The following is an 18584-nucleotide window of genomic DNA, read 5'->3' as shown; positions in this document are numbered from 1 at the left end:
CACCATTTTCTACATATATCTCAAAAACTATAGAAGATATTGGAAAATGAATGGGGACTTCCCTTCTTCAGCTTGAAGAGCTCTACAAAAGTCTCCATTGGGTTAAGGTTGTCAGAAGACTCCTAGTTAGAGTTATTGCCCTTGAAAGGCAAAAAATGACTTTTTTTGTAATTTTTTGCTAACATCTTGAAAACTAATAGAGATAGGAAAAAAACAATTTCACTGATGAAGTAATTCTTCTTATAAGGCCTACGAAAGTCTTAATTGGGTGAAAGTTGTCTGACAACTCCTTATTGGAGTTATTGCCCTTGAAAGACGAAATATGATGGTGTTTTTTTCTTTTGTAGTTTTTGGCCAATATCTTGAAAAATATAACAGATAGGAAAGAACTTTCAATTAATGAATGATCCCTATGATAAGGCCTACGAAAGTCTCTTGGATGAAACTTGTCATACAACCCCTTGTTACAGTTTTTGTCCTGCAAAATATGGAGTTTTTTTGTAGTTGTCAGCCAATATCTTGAAAACTGTAATAGATGAAAAAAATTGAAAGATTATGTATCCTCATTTTCATTATGAACATAATCAGATATGCAGTATGTGTGCTGCAGTGAAACATGTCTTCTTCATTTACTTGCAATATTTTATCATTGTTGTTTTTTTTTATTTTATCATTTTAGCCAATAAAGATCAAGTTTATGATCAGTTGAAGTTAGCCTTGGCATGGAACAGAATTGATATCGCCAAAAGTGAAATCTTTGTTGATGACAGATCATGGGAGGTAGTACCATACCATATAAATATTTTCATTTATTTATCAGGAAGCAGATTTGTTTATGTTTATTAAAAGTATTTCAAGGATTAAGATTCATTTGAGAATTTGTCCTAATTACCTATTCTATTCTCAGTCTTATATTTTTCATTTACCAGAACATTTATTACAGACCTAAGAAAAAATTTTGTTAACGCTTTTACACAAAAGTTGTACCTTTTCAGGTTGTAATTCTTGCTAATTAAATAACAAAAAATACCTTATCATTCTTGAAGACATAAATTTATAAAATCAACTTACATTTTTAGCTCACCTGGATGAAGGCCATGTGAGCTATTGCCATCACTTGGCATCTGTCGTCGTTAACAATTTTTGAAAACTCTTCTCCTCTGACACCACTTGACAATTGGAACCAAACTTGATGTGAATGTTCCTTGGGGTATTGTGCATAGAACAGATGTGGGGATTTTTGATCCGCCAAAAACATGGCCGCCATTACTAAAAATAGAACATAGGGGTCAGACAGTAGTTTTTCACATATATCTCCAAAACCGTTAGGTTTAGCCAAATTCTTATTGGAAGCAAAGTGTTCAGCATGATGAGATTTATCTGTGGTCAAATTTTCATTTTGATATGTTAAACCATGTCAGAGTTATTGCCCTTTTTTGACATATTTTTGCTATTTTGAATGTTATTTCTTTCAAAATCTTTTCCTCTGACACCACCTGACCAATTGGAACCAAACTTGGTAGGAATGTTCAGTGGGGTATCGTGCATTGAACTGTAGTGGAGATTTTTGATCCGTCAAAAAACATGGCTGCTGTTACTAAAAATAGAACAATGGGGTCAGACAATGGTTTTTCAAAAGTATCTCCAAAACTGTTAGGTTAAGCAAAAATATTTTTATAGCTGAAATGACCCTTATTATAAGGCCCTCAAAACTTGTCAGGTGACTCCTGTAAGAGTTATTGCCCATGAAAGATGAAAAATGACAGGTGTTTTTTTTACAGTTTTCAGCCAATGTCTTTAAAACTAAAAGAAACTTTCTATCGCTGAAATGATCCTAATGATAGTCCTACCAAAGTGTTCTTGAGTCAAAATTATTGGACAACTCCTTGTTAAATTTATTGCCCTTGAAAGACAAACTTTAATCAGGTGAGTGATTCAGGCTCCTGGGAGCATCTTGGTTCTTCAACAGAATCCTTGTTCATTTTGTCAATTTCAATTTAAAAAAAATGAAAATGACAATTCATCTTGTTCCATGGTTTACTTTCAAGTCAGAACTTTGTCTTTACCAGAAAACATTAAAAAATATTTTCTATTTTCTGTGAAGATACATATAACATCATGAAGTACATCTGTTTCAGTCTGGCAGTTTAGACGATATTCTACATTCAGCCATCATGTTGAATAGAAAGGATTTCATCGAACTGTTCCTTGACAATGGAGTCAGTCTGAAAGACTTCCTGACATTACCCAGACTTGTACAGCTCTATAATCAGGTATTACTCCTTTAATTGGTCTTTTTGGTCGTTTTGATGGTACATATGATCTGATCGGCCATGACCAGGAACAGGACTCAAAATATGTGAATCATCCACAAGTAAACTTGACAAAGGGAAGTGAAAATTGCATTTGGCTAGTGCTAATTTTTGTGCACTTTATAGGATGGCAAGAGATAATTTTCTGACTACTGATAGTATTTAAGTTACATTAGACAATATATTTTTAAATATTCTTACAAAGTTTTGCCATCCTGACACTTCATGTTCAATGTTTAAGGGTCATAATAAGTCCAAACTAGCAAAGTATTTTGGTGTGTTGAAATTGAAAGTTTCTGAATTGGCAAAAATTAAAAAAAGGTTTCATACACCAATGACTGGAAGTTAATTGGTCTGATGCGGCAATATTAATCATTTGAAAGCTGTGTAAATAATCTCCCTTAAGGTTTTAGATCTGTTGTACAATTAGAACAGACGTGAAAAAAATTCAAGAAAATGTTTGGTTGTGACATGTTTTTGGTTTGTTCAGTGTTCATTTAAAGCTATGGATACATATAATGTATAATGAGTTTTAAAGGACTGAAAATATCAAAGATGAGGATGGCAATCTCATGCCTAATAAATTTGGTGTTTATCTTTTTAATTTCTTTATGTTAAAGATTGGAACAGGAATAAGTTTTTTAACAATTTATTTTATCATGTCATTAATCTTTATGAATTATATGCAGTTTCTGTATATACAATGCATTTTACAGATACCTCCAAAGTGTCAACTGGCTATGGTACTGAGAAAAATCAAGCAGAAATATGATTCTGTAAGTTACAGATATTTTACCAGTATTGAAGGTATCATGCTACCAAAATTGATTATGAAGTTTGTCAATTGTGAAAAAGGTCTGATGTGGTCCCAGTAAATCTAAGGCTTCTGGTCTTTATTACACTGCCTGTTTGTCCATCCAGTGTAATAAAATATAATAGCTTTGGGGATAAAAGTCCAGCTTTCTAAGTATACCACCTCTTCAACACTATATTAAATTATATGAAGTAATTAATGACCTAAGTTTGAAGAATATATTGTAAAAATAGCATCTGCAATTTCATGTATAACCAATGAAACTTATCCTTTCTAGAGGAAATAGAAAGAAATCCTTTATCATTTTAAAAGTATTATACACTGAAGCATTCTTTACTACAACTATGTAGCAGGATTGAGTATTGGAATAATTTCTTCCATCTGTCTGAATTAAGTCACAATTATCTTTACTTTAAATTGATGGATAGATATCAAATTTGGTATGTGGCTTTATATAGATAGTTTATATATTGTAAGTCAGTTTGGTTGCTTTTGATATCAACTTACTGTATGAGGGGGAGTGTAGTTAACATGATAACGCCTGTAACTCCATGTTGATTTAACTATGACATGTTTTGCATTTGTAGAAAGTCATTTATTCCCTGACATTAAGTAATGTCATATTGTTTATTGTAGGGGGACAATCGATCTGTGACATTAAGTGATGTGGGTCATTTGATACAAGATCTGATAGGAGATTTTTATGCTTCACATCATCTTACCAACACTGAAGTGTCAAAAGGAGTACGACTTATGATGATTCAGTCTTCAACTACAAAAGGTAATACAATTAGCAGACAGAATTTAAAATATATTTTTTTTTTCGTTCCTGTTGGTATCATACATTGTAACTCATTACATGTACTGTGAAAGTATCATTGTTTGTTGGCTACCAATTTTTGTTGTTTTAATGGGTTAGGTAGCCCACAAAATTTTATTCCCAACAAAAAAGCTATTTCCCATTCAATTATCTGTAGAAGTTGTCTGTTCCACAAATTCAAGCATCTCCGAGCTGAAGTTTTTTCCAAAAACCATTTGTAACCACAAATAAAAGTAGATTCACTGTATTTTATAAATGTACAAGATAAGCTATGTTTTTTATCCTTTAAGTTATACTTGTGAAATTAAAATCTGTCTTAAAAAAAACTTTCTGTAGATTGAATCAAGAGAAACTTTAAAAAGAAAACACATTCTCTTGTAAAATTCATTCTTTAAAATATCATTTGACCAATGAGAAAAGTTATATGACACAAGTAACTGGTCACTTGACCAGTGATAAAAAAAACTCCAAAAAACAAACAGTATCATGGCAACACAAGTCAAAGTTTTGATACTTGCATCAGAGACATCACCTTCTAACAAAGAAAGTCTTTTGGCCAGTGTAAATAAAACATGGAGTTGAAACATAAATTGTGTATGGGTATTATCAATTGAATGTCTGTGATACTTTTTGTGTACAGAACTAACTCTGCTTATTCCAAGTGGTATGTATTGTTTATGCATGCAAACATGTTATAATATTTAATATGCAGTCTTTCTAAAAATCAGACAGGAGGTGATTCATGCATGTCAAAAACCCACCAAATTCAGTTTTATTTCTTGTTCATAAACAGTAACTGATCACGTAACCAGTCTTAGTTTTTCATTGGGTTGTTGTGCTTTTGAGATAAAAATTATATAGATTTTACATGAAATTTGAACTTTGTAAGAGTTATCGTTCTTGATTTGGCTTCATTTGGTTGATTTTAGTGGGAGATAAATGAATGATTTTCTAAAAATTGCACATCTGAATGCAGAAAAGATTGTTGTTATGTGAAAGTATAGCATGTGTAGACTAAAAATGCATCATTTGTTTGGTGGGTTTTTCTTGACCATGAATCACTTTACCATTGACTGTATCTGAATTTTATGTGGACTGGTACTTAATACGCAGTATGGATTCTAGATTGATATAAAAAAACTTTGATGTACACATCTGCTTTGTGAAACTTTATTTTTACTGTATCAGTATTATAATTACATGTAATGGGGATCAATTTTTGTGGTTGCCAAAATTTGTAATTTCATTGAGTTATAAATTTAATTAATTTCATTGCAGTATCTTTTCATACAATAAAAATTTACATTTTTTATGGAATTTGAAATTTACTTAGACCAAATTATGAAATCTACAAAAATTTGTTCCCAGCAATATATAATACTGTTACAGTATTTTCATTTTCAAGCTTTAAATCTTGAATCTTCAATTTCGAATCTGCATCACTTTGTACATTGGTCTAGAAAATTGTTGCCAAGACTTGTTAGGTTCTATTTGCTCTGTACTGTTAGTACTGGATAGCTGGTTATTTTAGCGCATGTAAAATTAAGCAATTTGGAGGCAAAAAAGTATGCAAAAAATTTTGTTGTTTCTATAAATGTATTTTAATGGATGCTCAGTTGTTTACTAAGTACTTGCACTCAGAGTTAACTTCTTGCAGATTTTAATTTGGCATTTTTAAACAGACTGCTAAAATATGCCAAAATTAGCAGTCCCCAATAATTACCTTTGATATGGATATTTATTGCACAGAACTTATCTTGTCTGGTAAAATTGTTATCCTGAAGTAGACAAACAGATTTCAAATGAGGAACAAGTTGTTGCTTGTTCACAAAGTGGTGTGATGGTTGTACATGCATTGCTTTTTAATTTTTTTTCAATTTTACTTGGGATTTTAAAAAAAGTCACACACACATACACACACACCCATTAAAATCCTTGGTATGAATTGGTGATTGTATAATTTATTGTGATGAATTTCAACAAGGACTAAATGCTTAAGACACTGATCAGGTAATTGGATTTATTGAAAAAAGTTAGGGTGCAATGACAGTAGTTTTAATTTTTGGTTTTTCATTTATCATACCGGTAGCATTATAGTCAATAACATTGACTTGATCATTATTATTACTTTTCAGAACTATACAAGTTTAATCCTATTCAGGAATTGTTTTTCTGGTCTGTGTTGATGAACAGACAAGAAATAGCCAAAGTTTTCTGGAAGCAAGGGAAAGTAAGTCTAAAACTTGTCCCTGTTTCAAGCAAGAACAAATATAAGAAACTACTTAAAATAAATATTACAAGGGTGTAAGGTGATAGAGACAGAAGATTTGGTGTTCTTTTTTTTAAGTCTTTGATCACACATAACTGCATAGCATACTAGAAATATTAAGTGAAAAATTGGAATGTTACCTGTAGTTTTAATCTACCATTTGTGAAACTGAAAAATGAACAGATCCAATTAGCAATTTTACTATTTTTTTATGACTCTGAGCCTTTTTAGGAACAGTTTTTTTTTACCAGAGAAGTATGAGCACTCACAAGATATATTGATTTTTTTTTCAAAAACAAATTACATTGTTCCTTTGATGTGCTTAATGATAAGTATCAGAAACCTCTGAAAATCCAAAGCTTTTTTATACTGCCCACATTGAGTGAAAGGATTGTCAGTCCTTCCTTCCATCCGTACATTTTTTTCCCTCCCATTACGCAGAGGGGCACCCAACTTTTAAATGTTACTCCTCAAAACTCCTTCCATTACGAAAGAGGGGTACCCGTCTTTTTTTTTCTATTACTCCTCCAAACTTTCTTCCATTATGAAGAGGGGTACTCATCTTTTATCTGTTACTCCTCCATTCTTCCTACCATTATGCAGAGAGGTAACCTTCTTTTATCTGTAACTGCTTTATACTTCCATGACACAGAGGAATGGAATTTTATGAAACTTTCACAGAATCTTTATTATATATTCCAATTGTGAACCTCTTATTTTAAATTTTTTAATCAAATCAATTTGAAAGTGAAAAGGTGCATGTTATTAAATGGGTGAGTGGGGGTATCAAGTTAGCGAATATTGCTCAGTTTTCTTAGTTTTATTTATTCTTTGTTTTGATTTATTAATTTTTAATTTTTAGGACTCTATAGCAGGTGCCCTTGTAGCCTATGGATTGCTGAAACAAATGGCAAAGAGAACAGAGGATACAGAGCTACAGAAATCATTAACTAGAAATGCTAAGTAAGAACTCAATTATTACTGTATTGTGCAAAGGGTGGTAATCCAAATCTAAAAGTGCAACTCTTCATGAACAGTTTAAAGAATTTCAATGATCTTTTGTAATTTTAAATGTTAATTCATTATCTAATAAAGGATTGCCTGTGAGTTGGTTAGTTTTAAGAAAAGAAATTAGGTTGTTGAATTCTTTGGGCTCCTTACACATTCACTAATCAGAGAATTACATTGACTGTTTGATGATAGCCTATATATGTTTTAAATACCAGTGTTTAAGCTATTCATGGAAGACTTGTACATTTTGTCACCATGCAACCTCATTTTTCACTTTTTCAGTGATTTTTCTGATCTGGCAATTGCTGTAATAAATGAATGTTACGAAACAGACGAGAGGAAGGCACAGAACCTTCTCATCCGACAACTAGACAACTGGGGCGGGGCTACCTGTCTTCTGATAGCTGTGGAAACTGAAAACAAACATTTTATCTCTCAGACAGCTTGTCAGGCACTACTACATAAAATATGGATGGGTAAATTATCACCAGAAAATGGCTCTCTCAAGGTATAGTACTTAAGTTGAATTAGAGGACTTGGATTGTTTCTAATTCTAGGGCATTGTTTTGCATACACTAATCTCTAAAGAAGAATTTAAAAGAAATATGTAGTTTTTAGTTTTTTATTTTTTTCTGACTCACTCATTTCACTTGGAATTGCAAATGTGTGACTCTAGTACTATCCTGAGATTTGTCAAAAACTTAGGAATGATAGGGTAGGATTTTTATATGGAACTACATATAATTGCATATTGAAAATGATAATGGTTCTATACTACGGCCAGTGGAACACCAAAACTACATTAATTAGATAATATGTTTTTATCAATGATAACATTATATTATCTGAATTAATGTGTGGTTATGGCACATATTATCACACAAAAACTGAACTTTTCATTATCTCCAGATCTATTGATTTACAGTTTGAATAGGTCTTAATGAAATACAAGTTTGGTTGTTATTATCATTAGATGATAGGTAATGCATAAATTACACCGTTTGATCACGAGTAAAGAATAAATTGTGCCATATTTCGATTCATTTTGGTATAGTTAACTTTTGATATCACTTTGCATCATCTTCATAAACTTTTTCAAACCGGTGCAAAAACATTATAAGAACTGGTTTAAAGGGTAATCAAGGGAATATAATATAGCGGTAATCAAAAGAATGTAATCCAGGGACAAAGACCAGACATGGAAAACAGACATACACAACAAAGAACATAAAGTAACTAAAATCATACATACAAAGTAACAAGAGCAAATGAGCAACTCGGACTCCACTAAAAACTGGGAGTATGGACCAGATTAAAAGAATAAATAATTTTATGATTAGGTTCAAGCTGTACAGTCGAACCTCGATGTGTCAAACTCAGATTAGTCGAAATCTCGGATAACTGGAACTAATTACAAAGTTCCAGCAAAACTCCCCTTACTCCAATACAAATTTACCTCGGACGACTCGAACTCAGATGAATCGAAACCTTGGATAACTTGAAGTAATTAATCGGTCCCCTCGATAGGACTTCGAGGTAAATTAACCCTGATGTCTCGAAGTCAACAAATTAGTCGGAAAACTGATTGCTTTATCACAAACCATGATTGAAGTATGTTTTAACAACAATTAGCGAGGCTTTTAAAATTAATTTGTTGACACTCTTTATGGTTTGATTTATTTATTTAATTAATTTAAAATTACACATGTTGTTAAAAGACACAAATTTTATTAATTACATGTCGGAATTTACACTAACAGTGATATCGAATATTTTGATATTTTGAAATTTTCTTTAAAAAATACAGATAAATTGTAATGGTATCTGACTATTTAATGAAACATCAAACAGACGATAGTAAGAGTATTTCAATGACTATATTCGTTTCGCTAGTGAATTTGAAATTTTATCGTAATATTGTAGAGCACATTTCACTAAACCACTCGGTGCCGTTCAGTATTTCATACATGATATACAACATACAAAACATACAAATAATTTCCGATATGAAATGCATGACATTACGAAGTATCATGTGAAGTGACGTACATGTGCATGTACAAGCACAACGAATCATGTAAATACAGAAACAATCATGGACGAAACTACTAGTATTTCCGGTTTAACCTCGACCTCATATTACTCGAACCTCGGATAACATTTTCGCATGGTCCCTCCAACTTTGACTTAACGAGGTTCGACTGTATTTTAATGGTTGTTTTCAAACTGAAGAATAGGAACAGCTCTGATTGGTCAATTAGATAAGTGGTACTGAATAATTTTGCCTAATTAATTCAAATAAGACCTTATAAAATGACATATAATAAATTTATTACATCATTTTTTACATTAATTCCTTTCCTTATGTAGATAATTACATATAAAAGATGGTTTTTCATAAAGACCTATGCTAAGTAATTTCAACTGATCATTATCTGGAGATAATGAAGAATTCAGATAATTTTTTTGTGATAACGTGCGCCGTAATCACGTTAATTCAGATAAAATGTTATTATGTATGATAGTAGTATATTATAGGAATCAATGTGGATTGGCGTGCCATAACAGTCAATAAAAATAATTTCTAATATGATGTCTTCATATCGTCAAACAGTATATGTCAGTACAACCCGACCTTTAGCATCTGCACACTGTCTCTTTACATTCGCTGTTGCTTCGAGACAAAAACGCTCATTTAAAAATGTTAATATGATGATTTTAACAGCTGAGAGGTTATCTAATTGAAATCAATTATATAAATACACACATTTAACACATACGATGACAAATACACAAATTTAATCCAACTTTCATATGGGGAAGGTTAAACAGAACAGCTGTTATTTTGGCTATGCCTAGGGAAATTTTTGTCACAAAAATTACCGTATTTGTCATAGAAAAGAAATAATTCCTTCCTTGGGTAGATTTGTACTCATTTTAACATGGGTTTGGCATTTATATTTCTTATTTGATCGATGTATTTCAGTTATTGTGTTGTTTACTCTGTCCACCGCTGATGTTTCCTCTGATAAAATACAGAGAGGAAGAAAAGAACTCGCAACAGATTACTACTTCCTATGATATGATGGAGAAATACAAAGCTGCAAAGGTTTGTACATGTACTACAATTTTTATCTCTGAGAAGTTTCTTTTACTTAATACAATTATGCTTCTTAATGCCTATTATAATTTAGATTTTGTGGATTACTTCCTACCAATCACAAATTCACTTCCTATCTATTCTTCAGGATTCTCTTTCTACCCATTCTAACAAATTATCTTCCTACTCATTCTTCAGAATTCTCTTCCTACCCATTTTAACAAATTATCTTCCTACTCATTCTTCAGAATTTTCTTCCTACCCATTTTAACAAATTATCTTCCTACTCATTCTTCAGAATTTTCTTCCTACTCATTCTAACAAATTCTCTTCCCACCCTTTCTAACAAATTCTCTCCCTACCCATTCTATTAAATTCCCTTCCCACCCTTTCTAACAAATTCTCTCCCTACCCATTCTAACAAATTCTCTTCCCACCCTTTCTAACAAATTCTCTCCCTACCCATTCTAACAATTCTGTTCCTACTCATTCTTCAGAATTCTCTTCCTACCCATTTTAACAAATTCTCTTCCTACTTATTCTTCAGAATTCTCTTCTTACCAAATTCTCTTCCTACCCATTTTACCTAATTCAGTAATCATTGCAAAGAAATATTTATTTTAAATTGTTCAATGAAAACTTAGAAATAAAGGATTCATATGTTTATTTGGGACTCTTATTTTAATATAATGGTAATTTTGCACAAGCAAGGAAGAAATTGATTGATCAGGCTCAAAAAGCCCTGTATGCTCTATACAAAAAGATATTTATATTCCCACTGATCTTCAATTAAAATTATATGATATTTTGTTTGTTTCTATTTTAACATATTCTTCAGAATTATAGGGGTTTGAAAATAAGGCTACTATTGAAAAATTACATCTTCAATTTTGTAAACATATATTGGGAGTAAGATCATCTACACCAAATTTTGTGGTATATATTAGTACATATTAAATTAAAAATGGTGTGTTTTTGGCATAGAGTAGCTTCTAAGGAAAATAAATTGTCAGAAAAATTATACAAATTATTACTGTACTTAAGTGAACATGATAATTTTAATTTTAAGTGAATTAATTATATAAAGTCTACATTTGATGATTGTGGTTATAGTGAAATATGGAATATTCAAGAAAATTTCAATTTTAACTTTTTTCAGATGAATATTAAACAGCGTCTCCAAGACCAGTTTATCCAAAGATGGTTCACTGATATGAACAATTCATCTAGAGGGGAATATTACTCTAATTTTAAACATGAATTTTGATTGGAACCTTATCTTTTTAAACTAAAATTGGGGCAACAGGTACATATTTGTAAATTAAGGGTTTGTAATATTAAATTTCCTATCAGAACTGGTTGATGGCGGAATATACCAAGGGACAAAAGATTGTGTACAGTATGTGGATCTGGTCTTAGGGACGAATATCATTATTTATTTGAATGTAATAACAATATAGTTTTAGATATCAGAAGAAAATTTATTCCGAGTTATTATATTAGGTATCCTAATAGAGAAAAAATGTATGGTATATTAAAATATTGTAATGTAAAAGTATTGATAAATTAATCAAAATTCAAAAATTCAAAAGTTGTTAAATTGATTCATCATTTGTATGGTCATGTAATGATTCATTGTTTCGTCATCGTACATGTATGTGATTGATGTTGTGTAATATTTATATGTATATACATTTACTCCTGTTACACAGGAATCTGCGGCTGCGTTTTCTTAATAACAAACAAACAAACAAACAACATTTCCCCATAATTTTTATGCCCAGCCTCCAAAGAATAAGGAACTTACTGCTTTATCTTTGTCCAACCATCCATCTATCTGTCCATACATCTCCAACCATCCATCTATCTGTCCATACATCTCCAACCGTCCATAAGTCTGTCCATACATCTCCAACCATCCATCTATCTGTCCATACATCACCAATCATCCATCTGTCTGATTTTTATGATTCAGATCTTGATCTGTTCCTTTTGAAATTCTGTTTTGAAAATGTTTTACAGGGTAGGCTTATCTTTAATTATTTAGGAGTTGAAGGGGTACAAAACTGGGCTGTACCTAAAAAAATCAACATTTAGAGGGGTCTAAGGTGACTTTTTAAGGATGTAGGTAATGGAACTAATTGAGAGAGACCCAGTGATCAATAACTCAAGGTTCTTGTTGCTTCACTGTTGTGTTCAAATTTTTGTCTTTGATAGTTTAAAAGAGTAATCAAGGGAATCAAGATTCTAGCGGAAATCAAAAGAATGTAATGACATGTTGAACAAATCAGTTTTCATGGTCCAGATGGATACATCGTAATGATTCACAAGTTCATGATGATGACCATAAAACTTTTGTAGTGATGGCTTCAATCTTATAGTGACATAATCTTGTTTCAGAAGCCTATTTGTAAGAAGTCTAGTGTGATACAAAAAGGTCTGTGTAGTTACATTAAGCTCAGATATAAAGTATGAGTTGTGATATGAAAACGCCATACACAGGTGCTGAAGGGACGTTGCCACAGATGAAAGGAAAGTTGACAATTCTGAATGAAAAGTCATCACGTAAAGTTCAGTCAATAGGTTTCCTTTACCACTGATCTCCAAGTGTAGGTCAAGATATGAGGCTGACTTCACAGTGTCTGTTTTATCCTTTATCTCAAGTTCTTTGGGGTAGATGTGATGTATCAAATCCAGAAACTAGGATTGTTTAAAGATAATATAGTGGAAACTGAGATTAAAGGATCTAGCTAAACAATATTCTTTCTTTCGGATCAGATCAGCTATAAAGTCAGCCTCATAATAATGAAGGAATAGGTCAGCAAGTAGTGGAGCGCAATTTGATCCCATTGGAATGCTGACCATGTTGTTAAACACATCCACCACACTGGACAAATATGTTGTCAATAAAAAATTCCAGCATTTTGAAAACGTCTTCTGTTTATTTGGAAGATGATTTGGAATTATTTTTTAAATGTACATTTCAGCAAAATTCAAGAAGAGTAAGAACCTTATTTGTATGGACAGTTTCTATTGCTTTGCTAGTGTAATGCTGTGTATGATAAAAACATTTATTGTAATATTCTTGAATAGTCGTCATGTACTGCTGTTTCAAAGGTATACTTTTTACACCTCCATTAGTCAGAGCGGGACTACATGTATATTGCAATCATTTTGTCTGTCCATCTAACCATTACAGTTTTCTGTATCATATTTCTCAGCATCTTTTGCGCGGAATGCTAAGATTTTTGTAAAATTGCTTTCACATGATGACTTGTACCATGTCTTGCCCTTTGCTGGTTCCTCACTTATCTACTTCCTGTTTTCTATTGGCCTTAATCATTATTTAAGGTGATTTGCTATGGAAATCTTTATAACAGATTTTCCATTTACTGTTAGAGGGAATGCTTAGATACTCATATTTGGTATATTACTTATGGATGATGCCTTGTTCAGTGTTTCCCCTTTCAGGTTTTAGCAAAATAATTGAGTGGGGGGTATATTCTTAGTGTGACATAGCATGCAGCATCTTGTTTAAATATATGCAGGCTAGTATTAGAATATAATGCATATAAAATTGAGCCTGTTAAAATTAGCCATGGTGAATCATTATGTTTTAGCTTGATGAAATATGAAGGTGTCATCTTTGTAAATTTGAATATTTTTCGTTTATCTTTTTTAGTCGACAGTCATAATAAATTTCTATGATACTATTTATAAACATCCAAATATCAAAATGCATTAAGAAATTTATAATACCTTTTTTCTATGAATCCCACTGAAATTACCTGTCATAACATTTACTAATAGATTTTATCGGCCCATACTGGCTGATATAGTGCAGCTCAGAAATATGAAGACTTAATTCATTGTAAAAATCTTAAAATTCAGGTGAATAAAATTCAGAAAATTTTGGTAGAATTCAATATATTAAAAATGGATTTAATTCCAAAATGATTTTGTTGATATTGCAATATGAACAAAACCAACTTCAGGTTATGGGATAAAAATACCATCAGTTAAAACTTGCACACATTTTTGCTATGATGAAAAGTCATAATATTACTGAAGGATCAGTTTATGTTTTATTAGATATCTTACTGATTATGAATTTTTTATAGGATGAAGGACCAAAACCTGGTTTTCAGAGACGAGAGACAAAGTTATCTCTTCAGGGAGATTTACAGTAAGTTTTTGTACATTTTCCTGGACAGTGTGTATGTGTATTGGGAATAGTTGTGTTTTTTAAATGGTATGTAGAGAATGAAAATGTTTATCAATAAAAGTACATGTACAGATACAATCCAATACATATTATTCATTTCCCTTTTCAAAATATAGTGTGGACAACCAGGAGTTAAAGCATCAATTTTGAACTTAAAGACAGAAAAAAAAAATAACATTACATGAATCTATGTGGTTATATGGCTCAGGTTACGGGTGATTTTTTTTCTGTTGACAACCTACAAAACTTGTACTGTTCTCTCACTGAAAACCCAGTCTGTGTAATGTGATAGGGTTATTTGAAATTGGTGGTCATGCTACCAAAGTATGCAAGAACTAGTTAAATTTACAGTAAAGAAAATTTTGAAATCTTGAATTTCTGTGGTACTTATTTCTCAAGAAACTCTGAAGAAGATTTTTCTTTCTTTCTTTTTAGTTCTGTGCCTTACAAGAATCCTTTTAAAAATATCTGATTTTTTTCAGACAAGAAAAAGAGCAGCCAAACAAAGTGCCTGTCCCATGGAAGTTTTATTACTTCTATACTGCACCTGTGATTATATTTGCCAATAATGTTGTAAGTTTGCTAGCACCAATGACTACATCTTTCATCATTCTTGGTCAAACTCACAACATAGTATGGATTAACTTTATACTATTCAATGTTAATGTAATAGGGATATAATGCTACCGTTCGTCTGTCATTTATCCTTCTGTAACACTCCTGTGAAAACTATAGAATCATCATCCTTCATTGATTGTGAACAATCTTGTTTTATACATAGTCCTTACAAAAACTTATAACTGAATTTTTCAAGGTCATAGTTCAGAGTTCAAGTTCACTGTGAAATTTCTCTAAGCAGCAGCAGGTTGCTGGTGCTTTGCCTAGGTCTGATTTGATGCCTGATATTTAACTATTTGTTGCTGGCATTGCATTCATCATACATGTGAAACAGAAGAAACACTTACGTGTTTGAATCTATTCACCTAAACTTAACCAAATTAGTAGATGGTCCTAGTTTTCTGACACAGATTACTGTTGAATTAGACCTAAAAGTTAACTTATTCAAGTCAATTTACAGAATTTTTCAAACTATATACATTAGTACAGTTACCCCACACTTTTAACTGATATTACACACAAATTGGTTTTTAATCGATAAATTTCAACTTGTGGAAATATACAGACTAAAAACAATCAAATTTAAGATGGCATCTGTTGTTGTAGTAGAAGTAATGAACATACTTTCTATAGTACCATTTTAGTTGCACTCTTTATAATACTTTCCTTTCTATAATTTTAGATATCATACTTTGGATTCCTGGCATTGTTTAGTTATATGTTACTGGTAGAGTTAAGTACATCAGTCTCTAAGATAGAGATTATTCTTATTGTATGGGTCTGTAGTATATTTGCAGAGGAAGTTAGACAGGTAATTAAATTTCTGAATAATATTCCCATATGGTTATCATTGATTTATCATACATAGCAGGGAGGAAAGGAAATAATATATCGATGAATGTGGATCTTACATCTAAATTGATACTAGTTTCACTAGTTAGGCAGTTATGATATAACAAAAAATAAATAACTCTAGTAAATTGTTTTGGTATAGAAGCAAAATCAACACATCTAACTTATTCTAAATAATGCTTAATTTTGGCAATTTTTTTCTGTAGATGTTTGGCAATAATTTTATCAAATAAATCATAGGTTATTGTGGTATCTTAGTATTTGAGGGACAGTTGCTGAATCTTAGGTTATTGTCACATGATTTTTATCATTGGTATTGCCTTGTAAGATAAACATGGTAGTTAGAAGGTATTTAATAAAAAAACACATCAAGTTGTTATCAAGTGTTTACCTAAGTTAATTGTGATGTGATGTATAGCAGGAGTCTGGTTTTGATTTAGAAATACCTGGTACTATCATTTGTAAGTTTTACATCTAAAATACATGATGGTCAAGTTAGAATTTTAAAATGGTTTAAAATATTATTGAAGTTTTTGTTATTATTGAATTGGAGGCTATGTTTATGAAAGAATTTTTAGACATGCTTAAGAAATCGCACTTTATTACCAATGACAGTAATTTGTATTGTTGATGCACTGATTTTTCAAATATAAATTTAAAAAAAAAACTTTGTTTAACGTTTTTCCTACCATTTTCACTGTTAGTTTAGAGAGAAATATAAAGTATTGTCAGTGAGTGACACATTGCATCCTACATCTAATATTGTACCTTCTTGTTACTGCTACAAGGTTGATATTTTTAAAGCTGCTCATTATTTTGTCAATACTTATAATTATAAAACATTCAATAGTCAATTAAAACAAACTTTCATTGTCTGTTTCCAAAAAGGACAGACAAAATACATGAACTGCTTTTTTATTTGTCATTTAAATAAGATTATAAAGTAATTTATAATCATATATACTAAAACTGTTGAACTGATAATAAGAATTATTGCTATATGTAATACGAAAGCTGCAAATTAAGGTGGTGGACCTAGGGTAAGGGACATAACTCTTTAAATCAGTGATATGTTGTATCATATTCAATTTCACCAAAGCCTTTCAATCTTTCCTTTGAAACAGAATGAAATCAGTCCAAGATACTTTGATGCTTACATGTGATGGTTGTAAAATAGTATATACAAACATTCCAATGATTTGTAAGAGTTGTGTCCCTTACCTTAGGTCTACCTCCTTCAGCATAATTTTAATCTCTTTTACAAATTACTTAAAAAAATTTTAAAAAAAATAAATAAATAAAACTTTTTCTGATGAAAATATCAAACTTATTGGTAGCAGTTGTTTCCCTTGAATGAATTTGAATGGTTGTTGTCCTGTCCATCTAAATAAATTAACATGTGTATGAATACAGGGAAGAAGGACCACTGTAAGATTATTTTTCTGAGTTAACTTCATTTTACAATTCTCCTCAGATTTCTGTCCTCAATATCCCAGTGTGTGCATGATATAACACACTATCAACTTTCTGTATAGAGTCTTTTCAAGGTTGTATTTTCACATTTTTTTCCTAATAAATTGTGTAATCTTGTACTAATCTTAATTTATGTTGGACCCTTGAGTATAAAACTAGTATAAAAAATATAACATACTGCACATTCAGACCACACTAAAATAGATGAGTGGTTTTGCCCTGAAAAATAAAGTAGCTGAATAGGATTTTTTTTTATAAAACTTCATTTCATTTGAAATGCATAATACAGTACTTTCTTTATTCATAACTAAAATGTGTGCCATCCAGTCAACCTGTCTGTCTGTGTGTCTGTTTTCATATCTAGTAAATTTATGGAAGAAAAAAAGGAGCAACATGGAAGTACAATTTATAAAGGCAAATCAGTTATTTATGCACAATTATTTTTTTTTAAAATGTGGATAAAAGCAAAAAAGTTGAGCCTTTTAGGTTTGAGAGTTTAAAAACTTGGGCCAGTGTGACCACTCATATTTTTTGGATGCCTCTTTCATATATGAATACTCTGTATATTCTGCATGTACTTCTATCATTTAAGGATACAGTTTATGGTGCCTGCACTCTATATTTATAGGCTATGGTTGTCCTATCATTAACTTATTACATTTTATTAAAACACAATAAGGCAACAAGGACATAAACTCTCAATTTATGGAATAATATTGTAATCCACTAATGGCAGTACCGAATTTGTACCAGCTAGTTTATATTGGGAATTAACCTTCCTTAACTGTTCTTATATGTCATAGTGGATAGTAAGAAATATCTTCAATGATCTTCAGCTTGTATAACTTGTATCTTCAGTTTTTGAATCCGCATTTTGCCTTACGGATGAAAACCAAAATACAAGATGGATCGTCATTCATAAAAGAGACACGATATGTAAATACTAACAAATATTTTCATAGATATTAGATAAATGTACTGTATTTTTAATCTGCAATATTATACATTTGTTGTTTCTTTTATTACTAAGACATTTTAGATGTGTGGTTTTCACTTTTTTATTGCTTTGAGATAGTAGAGATATTTATTT

General features: G+C 31.2%; 1 protein-coding gene across 7 annotated transcripts in view; it reads left to right on the top strand.

The window, feature by feature from the left end:
- LOC148611232 (transient receptor potential cation channel subfamily M member-like 2) overlaps positions 1-18584 on the top strand; it is a 67504-nt gene that overhangs the window by 22763 nt on the left and 26157 nt on the right. For 3 of the 7 annotated variants that reach the window (XM_088591548.1, XM_088591544.1, XM_088591545.1), the window contains exons 11-23: positions 680-780; positions 2139-2273; positions 3029-3088; positions 3763-3907; positions 6082-6176; positions 7078-7178; positions 7509-7734; positions 10213-10335; positions 13314-13328; positions 14448-14512; positions 15034-15124; positions 15852-15980; positions 18353-18430. In XM_088591548.1, coding sequence (XP_088447674.1) covers positions 680-780; positions 2139-2273; positions 3029-3088; positions 3763-3907; positions 6082-6176; positions 7078-7178; positions 7509-7734; positions 10213-10335; positions 13314-13328; positions 14448-14512; positions 15034-15124; positions 15852-15980; positions 18353-18430 — 1364 coding nt within the window. Of the gene's footprint in view, positions 1-679; positions 781-2138; positions 2274-3028; positions 3089-3762; positions 3908-6081; positions 6177-7077; positions 7179-7508; positions 7735-10212; positions 10336-13313; positions 13329-14447; positions 14513-15033; positions 15125-15851; positions 15981-17434; positions 17450-18352; positions 18431-18584 lie in introns of all 7 variants that reach the window. The other 4 variants (XM_088591551.1, XM_088591550.1, XM_088591549.1 and 1 more) reach the window with 3 other exon arrangements.

Source organism: Perna viridis, chromosome 7 (genome assembly GCF_037379345.1).
Source record: "Perna viridis isolate PV_CMFRI_1.1 ecotype Kerala chromosome 7, ASM3737934v1, whole genome shotgun sequence".
Lineage (NCBI taxonomy): Eukaryota > Metazoa > Mollusca > Bivalvia > Mytilida > Mytilidae > Perna > Perna viridis.
The sequence above is the reverse complement of the archived record's forward strand: the minus strand, read 5'-3'. Positions and strand labels throughout refer to the sequence as shown.